The sequence below is a fragment of the Dreissena polymorpha genome, chromosome 6, assembly GCF_020536995.1.
Source record: "Dreissena polymorpha isolate Duluth1 chromosome 6, UMN_Dpol_1.0, whole genome shotgun sequence".
Taxonomy (NCBI): Eukaryota; Metazoa; Mollusca; class Bivalvia; order Myida; family Dreissenidae; genus Dreissena; species Dreissena polymorpha.
Genome location: NC_068360.1, coordinates 116657917 through 116670578, shown reverse-complemented (window position 1 = coordinate 116670578; position 12662 = coordinate 116657917). Strand labels below are relative to the sequence as shown.

The following is a 12662-nucleotide window of genomic DNA, read 5'->3' as shown; positions in this document are numbered from 1 at the left end:
GCGCTCACTTAAGTTTCATTTGACATAACTGTTTAAATGAAAAGTGAAAACATTTAACGTTATCACATTGTTCAACTCACATCCGGCGTTCTGGTGCGCTCCATTGTTCAGGAAGTACTCTACGAGTTTGCTGTATCCGAACAAGGTGGCCATACAAAGGGCGTTACTGTGCTCGAACCGACACAGATTCAGACTCGCACCTGACTTGAATGGAAAACACCAAGTTATCCCTACCTGCACATGTTAAAAGAACACTAGCTAATAAATCGGTTTCAAATTTAATTTATTGTGATATAAATTAGCATGCTTTTTATTAGGAAGAGAACGTAGCCCATTTTCTCACATTTGTAAGTCTTTTACAGCCATGAATTATTTACTTGAAACTCAAAATGTCATAACAGGTATTAATTAAGTGGCATCATATTTAAACCAATATAAATGAACAAATCAAATATAAATAGTTGATAAATGAAATTAAAATTACTTAGTATTTCCTGCTATTTTTGTGTACTTCATATCTTATATTTTATTTACAGAATTATGTTTGAGCTCATCCAAAAACACATACAACTCAGAATAAGCGAGCAATCAAAAGTCACCAAAATTAGAAAGGCCAAAGGCAAGTCTTCTTTCGGACTTTCTCAGCTTTCATCGGATAAACTGAAGATCCCAATTACGAACTACGGCGCCGAAGTGTTCCGATTGCTGGTTGAGTTCATTCATTGCGGGGAGGTCAACATTAATGAAGACACATTAGCGGATCTATTCTGCGGAGCAAGTCAGTTTGAAGTTTCGGAACTTCCCGGGGCCTGTCTTGATTTCGTTGAAAGATATGTAAAACTGCGTCGCATGAAGAATATCCGATTTCACGCAGGGTGCTTCAAGTTTCATTCGGCCGCCAAGACACTTGTAGATAAGGTTTGATATATTTACAATAGTTAAGTTATTTTCATTATAAAAAATAAAATTAGATCTTTTTGTTTTGCATAATGTTTAATAGTTAACAAAAATGTCCAATCGTTCATGCATATTTCGAAAAATATAGTTGGTAGTAATACACATATTTTGTTGAATTGAACAATTATTATTGACGTAATTGTTTAGGATTACCAAATTTCTCCTGAACGGTGTAAATGCTACGGAAAGAGACGTCAGTTTGAAGATTTCATAACAAACCACATATGACATCATACAAATATCCCGGAGCGGACATGAACTTAAATGAGGTCCTTGAAATACGTGTCGGTGATCAGTACTTCCGGGAGTCACGCAGACGAAACTGAATTGTAACAAAGCCTCATTGTTGCAGGACTCTGCGTGTGCTGTATGCTGAAGATGGTTATCGTTGTTATTGTATAATAGTTGTTATTATATTATGTTAATAAATTAATGTCTACTGCTGTGAAGATGCGGTTTTTTTACAGGTCTTTAAAAATAAAACTTATGCTGAACATGGCTGCATCGTTTTTGGAAAACTGGACTTAATGCATGTGTGTAAAATGTCGTAACAGATTAGTGTGTGCACTCAACACAGGCTAATCAGGGACACTTAGTGCACATGCAATAAGCCCAGTTTGTCCAGAACGAAATAGCGTAGTAAGTCAAGATTCTTTTTTTTTTCATATGCCAGTCAAACCGATGATCAATGTTCTAAATCCGCAATTATCAACAAATTCTATATAAAACGTAACGCTAATAAGCTTCGCAGCGCATGACTTTGCGGAATACTTCCGGTGTGGAAACAACACATCTATAGGATAGCCGTGGTGATCGTAAAAATACTGTCTCATTCTGTTGTGTGAACTTATGTGGACTGTCCTTTAAATTACTTGCTCCCGAGTTTATACCGATTATTATCGATTACATAACACAACATCATATAATTTGCAGTCTTGAAACACACCTTGATGATCTAGATGCTATTCAATTGCCTAATTATGAATGTATTTTAAAAAATCGAAAACAGAACTATGTAAAAAAAATCAGGTGGAATTGCATTGTTTGTAAGAAATTCTATAAGTGAGTACTTAACCCAAGTTTATACTGAAAGTGAATATGTTCAGTGGTTTAAGTTAAATATTTTTTTTTAAAAACAGACGAAGAAGTCATATTTGGAGCTATATATGTACCGCCAGAAAATTCAAAATATTTTAAGCAGGAACTGTATGACGAATTTTTGACCGAATATGATTTTTTGTGTTGTAACAATAAGTATGTAATAACTATGGGGGATATAAATGCGACAACGGGAAATCTCGATGATATAACATTTGTCGATGATAACATTTTTGATTTTATTGATGTTTACACGGATAACATATTTGATGTTGATTTAATTAACGAAATCAATACTTACCGTTTTTTAGTTACGCGGAACTCGAAAGATAAATTTATAAATAAGGCCGGCAGAGATGTTGTGAATTTTGTAAAAGTAATGACTGTGTAATTTTGAATGGGCGAGCTTTCGAGGATAAAGGTATAGTTGAATTTACTTGTCATGAAACTTCTGTTATTGATTATGTTATTTCCTCATCATACTCACTAAGACTTTTCAGCTCTTTTAAAATTGACACTTTTAATGAGTTGCTATCTGATATCCACTGTCCTCTTATTTTCACTCTAAAGGTACAAGATATTTGCAACAATGTCAATGATTAAACCAGTGAATGATGATAAGGCCAATATGTTTGAATTTAATGTTGATGATGACAATATACGAATGGTTGTTTCAAAAATGAATGATTGTAAAATACCAGAAAAAAATATTTATTAACGAAATATCTAAAGATGTAGAAAATATACTTATACATTCAGCGAAAACAATGTTCGGCACACAAAACCATACACATTCTTATCATACGAAACCAAATACACGTAAGCCTTGGTTCAATGACAAGTGCAAGGACGCGCGTAAAACATATCATAATTGCAAACGAAATCATTTCACTAAAAATCAGGCAAAAAAATCTGATCTAAACAAAGCAATCAGGCATTATAAAAGAACATGACGCTACGAATTGTTAGTTTTTAAAAAAGAGTTTCGTAAAAAAATTGAAAAGTATGAAATCTTCTAAACCGAAAGATTATTGGAATTATATAAATAGCATTAATAAGAAACAACGAAAACCGGATGTTGATATAAACGTGTTTTATGATTTCTATAAGAACCTCAATGCTGATGAAACTGATAACAGTGCCGAATATCCCAGTATCGATTTCCAAAATAATCTTAATGCCGAAATATCCGTAGAAGAAATCCATAAAGCCATCCGGTCCCTTTAAAATGGAAAGGCATCGGGACTCGATCTCATTATTAATGAAAATATTAAAACAGTATAGATAAATTAAGAGATTTATATTTAAAATTATTAAACATGATTCTGACAACAAGTTATCTGCCAGAATCGTGGACAATTGGCTGTATACTACCAATATATAAAAATAAAGGTGACGTGCATCTGCGAGAAAATTATCGCCAAATAACACTGCTTAGCTGTTTAGGTAAACTGTTCACCTGTATTTTAAATAACAGACTTACTGAATATATTGAAACTGTTAATGCTTTAAACGTTAATCAAGCGGGCTTTCGAAACGAATACAGCACATTCGATAATATTTTTGTATTACACATGCTTGCCGAGTATTTAAAAGTTAAAAAGAATAAATTGTTCTGCGCATTCGTTGACTTTAAAATTCTGTATGGAGGGCAGGTTTGTGGTCAAAATTAATAAGATATAATATGTGTGGTTACTTCCTAAATATTATTAAAAATATGTATAGCTCCATAAAATCATGTGTTAAAATATCTGGTAAGTGTTCTGAATTCTTTGTGTGTAGCAGAGGCCTCCGTCAAGGGGTAAATGTATCCCACCTACTGTTTTCCTTATACCTAAATGACATTGAACATTTTATTGCTACACGTAATGATAAAAGCATAGAGATATACGTTGCAGATTTAGATATACTCGTCAAAATGCTCGTACTACTTTACGCCGATGATACAGTTATATTTGCAACTTCGGAAGAAAACCTTGTGTCTGTTTTGAACACTTTTTACTCGTATTGTTGCCAATGGAAATTAGATATCAATTATGATAAAACTAAAGTTATTGTTTTGGGTGATAAAATGAAACGAAAAAGGGATATACAAATACATGAATACTCATTAGAGATAGTAGATTATTTTAAATATTTAGGTGTGATGTTCTCTAAAAACAGACAATTCTCCTTAGCAAAAAAGCATGTAGTAGAACAGGCAAGAAAAACAATGTTTAGTCTATATAAAAAAGTAAGAAACCTCGGTTTATCTATTGAATGTCAATTGAAACTGTTCGACAATACTATTGTTCCAATTTTAACATACGGGTGTGAAGTTTGGGGTTACGGAAAAGGTTCACACAGATTTTTTAAAACATATTCTTGGTGTTAAAAAGGTACACCACATGTCATGATTTATGGAGATCTTGGTCGTTATCCACTATCAAAAGCGAATGGTCGGGTTTCGGTATGACCTTGTTACAAATGATCAAAATAAGCTCAGCGCGATAATGTATAAGCTAATATTTTCTCATGCAAGTATAAACGATGTTACGTTCAAATGGATCGATAACATGAAATGTATCTTTATCAGTGTGGAATGAGCTACGTCTGGAATAATCAATATTTTACTGGCACCAACCATTTATTATTGGCAAAATTAAATAAAGTTCTCTGTGATCAATGTATACAGCAATGGTCATCCGATATAAATTCAATGCCTAAATGTCTCAACTATCGAATTTTTAAAGATACGTTTGGACTAGAGAATTATTTTGAGTTTGTACCTGATTATTATTTACCTTACTTTATAAAGTTCCGTATGTGTAACCACCATCCTGTCAATTTAAAAGAGCCGTTGGCAAAATATTGAACGTAACCTAAGAAAGGGTGAACTGTGTAATTTAAATGACATTGGTGATGAATTCCAACCATGGCACCAACCATTTATTTTTGGCAAAATTAAATAAAGTTCTATGTGATCAATGTATACAGCAATGGTCATCCGATATAAATTCAATGCCTTAATGTCTCAACTATCGAATTTTTAAAGATACGTTTGGACAAGAGAATTAGTTTGAGTTTGTACCTGATTATTATTTACCTAACTTTATAAAGTTCCGTATGTGTAACCACCATCTGCAAATTGAAAAGGGCCGTTGGCAAAATATTGAACGTAATCTAAGAAAGGGTCAACTGCGTAATTTAAATGACATTGGTGATGAATTCCATAACATTTTGAACTGTCCTTTCTTTACAAACCAACGACAGCAACTACTCCTATACATAAGACATAATACCAAAAATGCAATACTTTTTAAACGAATCAGGAATGAAACAGATAGATCAAAATTTTGTAATTTAGTAAAATTTATAAAGACTATTTTATTTTATTTTATTTTAAAAATACACCTGGCTGATATTGTTTATAAATAATTTTGCTGCTAGCTTTATGTAATGCTTATAACATATATATATATATATAACAATATATATATTGTTGATAATATACCGAATGTCGTTGTAACCTTATTTTCTTGCTGCATTTGTATTTGTATTTATATACAAATATTATCTGGATTTGATCTAGTACTACGCTATTTGTTTACATTATCATTGTAACTGTGTTGTACAATAATATTGTATGTGTTACCTTACCCATACAGCTTGACCTATACTTGAATTATTTTGTAACTCACCTTTATACCTCTTGTCCACATTGTAACACATGTGCTGAGAGTATCAATAAACGAAACGAAACGTAATATTTAATAACCAACTGTTACAAACAGTAAACCCACTCAGATTTATGCCAAACTGGTTGGGAAAGTTTTTGTATATTTTGACAACTTCCTCAAACAAAATCTGATGTCAACTTACCCTCACTGGCCTCATGTACAAAATCTTACATTGAAATGCTATTTTTGTATTATGTCTTAATTTTCATAAAAAATGAGTTTTCACTGTTTAAACACAATTCATCTGGCAGCGAACAGCATAAAACCTTTTTTATCCCCCGCCATAGGCGGAGGGATATTGTTTTGGTGTTGTCCGTCCGTCCGTCCGGCACTTTTGTGTCCGGACCATATATTGGAAGTGCTTTGGCGGATTTCATTGAAACTTGATATGAGTATATATATGGATAAGAGGATGATGCACGCCAAATGGCATTGTACACCATCGAATAATAACGGAGTTATGGCCCTTTGTATCTCGAAAAAGTGCTTTCTTGTGTGTCCGGAGCCATATCTTTGAAGTGCTTTGGCGGATTTCATTGAAACTTGGTATGAGTATATATCTGGATAAGATGATGATGCACGCTAAATGGCATTGTACACCATCGGATAATAACGGAATTATGGCCCTTTGTATCTTTAAAAAATGTTTTTTGTGTGTCCGGAGCCATATCTTGGAAGTGCTTGGGCGAATTTCATTGAAACTTGATATGAGTATATATATGGAAAAGAGGATGATGCGCGCCAAATGGCATTGTACACCATCGGATAATAACGGAGTTATGGCCCTTTGTATCTTGAAAAAAACTTTTTGTGTGTGTCCGAAGCCATATCGTGGAAGTGCTTTGGCGGATTTAATTGAAACTTGATATGAGTATATATATGGATAAGAGGATGATGCACGCTAAATGGCATTGTACACCATTGGATAATAAACGAGTTGTGGCCCTTTGTATCTTGAAAAAGTGCTTTTTTTGTGTGTCCGGAGCCATATCTTGGAAGTGCTTTGGCGGATTTCATTTAAACTTGGTATGATCATATATATAAATGAGAGGATGATGCACTCCAAATGGCATTGTACACCATCGGATAATAAAGGAGTTATGGCCCTTTGTATCTTGAAAAAAAAGCTTTATTTGTGTGTCCGGAGCCATATTTTGGAAGTGCTTTGGCGGATTTCATTGAAACTTGGTATGAGTATATATATAAATATATATATATATATATATATAATATATATATATATATGGATAAGAGAATGATGCACGCCAAATGGGATTGTACACCATTGGATAATAACGGAGTTATGGCCTTTTGTATCTTGAAAAAATGCTTTTTTGTGTGTGTCCGGAGCCATATCTTGGAAGTACTCTGACGGATTTCATTGAAACTTGGTATGAGTATATATCTGGATAAGAGGATGATGCACAGTGGCGTTGTCCATCCGTCCAGAAAACTTTTGTGTCAAGAAGTAAAATGGCGGGGGATATCAATTCAACGAATTTGCTTGTTTATGTTGTTTGCACATAGCCATTTTCACTTTGCTACTGAGTGGGAAAGGATAAAACAAGTTTTCAGCTTCTTCAAACTGGTTCAATAATTATGTCATTAAATGTTTTGGATACAATAAAATTAACATGATTTACATATTCAAAATACGTTTAAAAAACAAGAACGACATAAATAAAACACACACATGCACGCATATTAAAAAACAAGAACAACAGCAACACACTATCATGATCATAAAAATGTATATAAGTACGCAAATATTAAGGGGATGAAATACGACCGTTTTAGAATTTTTAGGAAGGCGGAGTGTTTTCCCCATAACCGCTTACACTTCTAGTCTTCACGTCCCCAAAGTATATATAAAAAGCGTTCCTGTATATCTCCTTTCTTTAAAGCAAGGGACAGTATTTTAGAAAATCATGTTAGGGTTAATATAATGAAACAACTCTACCTTACTTATGTGATAGCGCATGTCTTAAAGCTTGCAAAAACAACACAAACCGTGAAGCATAAGAATTCAGAATCTAAATAAAGGCATTTAAGTGAGGCATATATAAACATTATCAGCCAATTACTGGTTTTATTTTTTATTATATTGACAATTTCGTTAAGTTTTAATTAGTTCAAGTAAACATTAACACAATAAGAATAACATGTATTTGCTAATAAGTAATATAGCAAAATCCATTTATTACCGTTATAAGTTATCAACACAAGTAATAGAAAAGTGTTCAGTAAAAGGCTTACTTTAAATTTACTACAACCTGTGACAAACACATCACTCAAGTTAAAGTCGCGAACAAACATGATCGACACCGAACAAACCACGTGGAGAGAAATAGCCTACATAAGTTCACGTGTCATGTAAGTCTATCACCACGTGTCAAACACTATTCACTCGATGTAAAAATCAGAGTATATCGCGATCACCGGTATATAAGCAGCTGGAGTCGCCATGCAAGGAAAATCAGGAGCGCAAACAATCAGCAACTATACTTAAGAACTTGGCCATAGTATTTTCACACGATGGGGTTTGAATGTGAGGGTATGTAAATATTCTATCTAAATTGAAATTCAAATTTCATTTAATAATTATGTTCAATTGTGGACATTTTCGCAACACCACTATAATATAACTAACAGTTCCAAGGCTGATAAACCAGATGAACACTACTACGTACCTTCCACATTTAATGATTTGATTCACATGCATTATATAACGTATATGTCCAAAGCTTAACAATTGGATAATTACCATATGATATCTGCCATATTTATTAATAATTTTCGATATTTCGTTGTTGATTATAAATAAAATACATCATATGAGCAATTAGCTCGTTATGAAGTTTTTATGGGCAAAAACCATTAAAAACTGCAAAATTTGTGAGAATATAACATTTTCAAATTATATGTGTGGTATTTAAAAGACAAGCATAGTTTACTAAATATACAATGCGCTTATGAACAGTTCTTTTTTACATATGTTTACAAGTAGACTTGCCGGTCATTTTATAAGTAATTCAGTTTGCATAGCTTGAACTTGTTTATATTTTACAATTTTATTTTCAGATTTTTCTTCTGGCTACTCTTCCGGTAACGACTCGGATCACGTATCTGTGACGTCATATGATTCACTGACGACAAGTGTCACATCATCGTCTGTCGACAGAGTAAACCCACCTCAAACCAGTCTTTATCTCAAATCACAGTTTCAAAGTGCGCATGCGCTGTGTGAGGATATGCAAATAATCCACGCGATGCCCGAGATGTGTGACGTCACGTTCCTAGTTGGAGCACGTGCAGTACCCGTTCACGGATTGAAAGCAGTTATGGCATCTAGAAGCAGGTACTTAGGTTACATCAACATAAAATACATTTTTAATCTGCACATGTTAATAAAATATAAATAGTTGATAAATGAAATTAAAATTACTTAGCATTTCCTGCTATTTTTGTGTACTTCATATCTTATATTTTGTTTACAGAATTATGTTTGAGCTCATCCAAAAACACATACAACTCAGAATAAGCGAGCAATCAAAAGTCACCAAAACTAAAAAGGTCAAAGGCAAGTCTTCTGTCGGACTTTCTCATCTTTTATCGGAGAAACTGAAGATCCCAATTACGAACTTCGACGCCGAAGTGTTCCGATTGCTGGTTGAGTTCATTCATTGCGGGGAGGTCAACATTAATGAAGACACAGTAGCGGGTCTATTCTGCGGAGCAAGTCAGTTTGAAGTTCCGGAACTTCCCGGGGCCTGTCTGGATTTCGTTGAAAGATGTGTAAAACTGCGTCGCACGGAGAATATCCGATTTCACGCAGGGTGCTTCAAGTTTCATGCGGCCGCCAAGACACTTGTAGATAAGGTTTGATATATTTACAATATTTAAGTTATTTTCATTATAAAAATAGAATTAGATCTTTTTATTTAGCATAATGTTTAATAGTTAACAAAAATGTTCAACCTTTCATGCATATTTCGAAAAATATAGTTGGTAGTAATACACATTTTCTGTTGAATTGAACAATTATTATTGACGTAATTTTGTTATATTTTGTAGGTTTACCAAATATCTCCTGAACGGTGTAACATGCTACGGAAGGAGACGTCAGTTTGAAGATTTCATAACAAACCACATATGACATCATCGAAATATCCCGGAGCGGACATGAACTTAAATGAGGTCATTGAAATACGTTTCGGAGATCAGTACTTCCGGGAGTCACGCAGACGAAACTGAATTGTAACAAAGCCTCATTGTTGCAGGACTCTGCGTGTGCTGTATGCTGAAGATGGTTATCGTTGTTATTGTATAATTGTTGTTATTATATTATGTTAATAAATTAATGTCTACTGCTGTGAAGATGCGGTTTTTTTACAGGTCTTTAAAAATAAAACTTATGCTGAACATGGCTGCATCGTTTTTGGAAAACTGGACTTAATGCATGTGTGTAAAATATCGTAACAGATTAGTGTGTGCACTCAACACAGGCTATTCAGGGACACTTAGTGCATATGCAATAAGCCCAGTTTTTCCAGAACAAAATAGCGTAGCAAGTCAAGATTTTTTTATGCCAGTCAAACCGATGATCAATGCTCTAAATCCGCAGTTATCAACAAATGCTTTATAAAACATAATATTTAATAAACAACTGTTACAAACAGTAAACCCACTCAAATTTATGCCAAACTGGTTTGTTTAGTGTGTGACGTCACACAGGTGTACACACATGGATTTTTACTCTCCAGAAATTTTGTGAAATAATATGGATTTAACGCGAATATCAGGACAATTTTTGGACTAAAATGTTGCCAGTGAAATAATCTAGATGTCACCAAAGAATAATAAAGGAACTAACATTAACAAAAGTACTAAATCAAGCAGAAAAAGAAAACAATATCTCCAATTGAGCCCGCAAAAATTAGCACGGGATTCTCGCATGAAAAAGCCGGCAAAACCAGATTAGATGTAAACACTGCTCAAAGTACATGTAGCACGAGCAATGTAAGCAAGGAATCGCAACCATTAAACTTGACCACAACACAAACGGCTTTCGAGTTCAATAATTGTACAACAGACGCCTTTTGGACAATGAATTATAACGCTGGAACACCATATTTTGGTCAGTTCGGAGTCTCTTCTCCACCATTTAACCAATTTGGAGGCGCCAACCAATCGTATCAAAACAACATGAACCCACCACCTTGGGCCGCGAGCTTGATAGAGGATATCAAAAACATTAAACAACAAGTAGCGAAAATTGATAAGATTGAAGACTCAGTAAACAAAATAACGCAAAAAGTGGAACAATTAGAATTACAAGTTAAATGCATGGAAGCCAGTTGCAAATTCATCAATGAGCAATTCGAAGAAACAAAACATAAACTTGAAAAATCAGAGGAACAAATCAAAATGTTTAACGAAAAATCAAACAAGATCGAAAAATGCATCGAATGCTTCCAGACAAAATTAACGCAAATTGTAGATGCCAACGACAATCTGGAATTCCATAGCCTACGAGAGAATCTGCTCTTTTATGGCATTAAAGAATCACCTAGTAAGCAAGAAAATTGCGAAGAGCTAATCAAGACACTCCTTCAAGATGTATTACAGATCGAAAAAAAAACATCGAACTTGATAGGGTCCATCGAATAGGCAAGGAAACACCGGGCAAAACGAGACCAATAGTGGCGAAGTTCCATCATTATTCCGACCGGGAACTCGTTCGCAAAGCCTCAATTGAAAAGAAACCAGATTTAAGGGCGCTACACCAAGGCGTTGGGATACAGCAGACGAAGGCTACCCTGGAAAAGCGACGAACTAAACAACACATAGTTGACCGGGAACGAAATGCAGGCAGAACAACCAAATGGGCAGGATCAAGACTTCTAGTGAAAGGACAAAACGGCGGCTATCATGAACTAAACAATTAGGCTATGGAAAGTTAAAAATTATTTCGTGGAATATAAATGGACTAATACGAAAATTAAAGGATATTGACTTTTTAGAATACATTAATCAATATATCATTTTGTTAAGTGAAACCTGGACCAATAAAAAGAGAGTGCAAAATCTAAACATTCAAAACTTTAAAAGCACACATATTTATGGATATAAATCTTGTGGAGTTAAAAAAGGCCGACAAGCCGGAGGTATTTCTGTTTATTTTAAAACCTCATTAAAAGATAAAATATCAATCGTAAAAGTAAATGATTTTGGCATAATATGGTTAAAAATAGATAGAAAACTGTTAAATTTTGATACGGATGTTTATATTTGTTGTACTTACATTCCACCACCCAATTTGAAAGTCTTAAGAGATGTCGATTTTGATTTTATCGAAGAAATAGAGAATAATATAGAACAATATTGTACCTTAGGATATACTTTTATTGTAGGAGATTTAAATTCTAGAACTGGCTTATTATCCGATATATTAGAATACAATAGACATTTGGATGAAACTTTAACGTTAATTCAAATTCAAATGAACCAAATTTAGGACACATTCCGAAACGAATGAAGGAAGATCATACAACTGACTGTCAAGGCCACAGGTACTTGAAAAAAAAATTTGGTCCTTATATATATAATAAGAGTAAAGGTACCCAACGATGATTTCACAGGTGTATTGAATAACACAATGCAACAGCATAAAAAATCAAACAATGCACACATATGTCGTTGTGGTTGCCAGCAGGAAGCGTCCATCTATGATAAAACACCTTTTATTTGATGAAAATCGTCCAAGTATGTCCAAAACAGCAAAAAGTTTCACAAATAGCACCCCAAAATCAAAGTGTGTAATTCCTGACGTCCAGCTGTCACTAATGAATGAAGGCGATTTTCGGTCGATTGTTCACAATTAAACAA

The 12662-nt window shown here is 33.9% G+C and overlaps 2 protein-coding genes across 2 annotated transcripts; both read left to right on the top strand.

The window, feature by feature from the left end:
- The first annotated feature begins 540 nt into the window (after positions 1-540).
- On the top strand, positions 541-924 carry LOC127836033 (uncharacterized). Its single transcript, XM_052362451.1, has one exon. It carries the CDS (start codon positions 541-543, stop codon positions 922-924), a length of 384 nt encoding a protein of 127 aa, XP_052218411.1.
- A 7385-nt stretch (positions 925-8309) lies between these two features.
- Positions 8310-9659, top strand: LOC127836032 (serine-enriched protein-like). Its single transcript, XM_052362449.1, has 3 exons — positions 8310-8328; positions 8856-9132; positions 9272-9659. Exons 1-3 carry the CDS (start codon positions 8310-8312, stop codon positions 9657-9659), a joined length of 684 nt encoding a protein of 227 aa, XP_052218409.1.
- The last annotated feature ends 3003 nt before the right edge of the window (positions 9660-12662 follow it).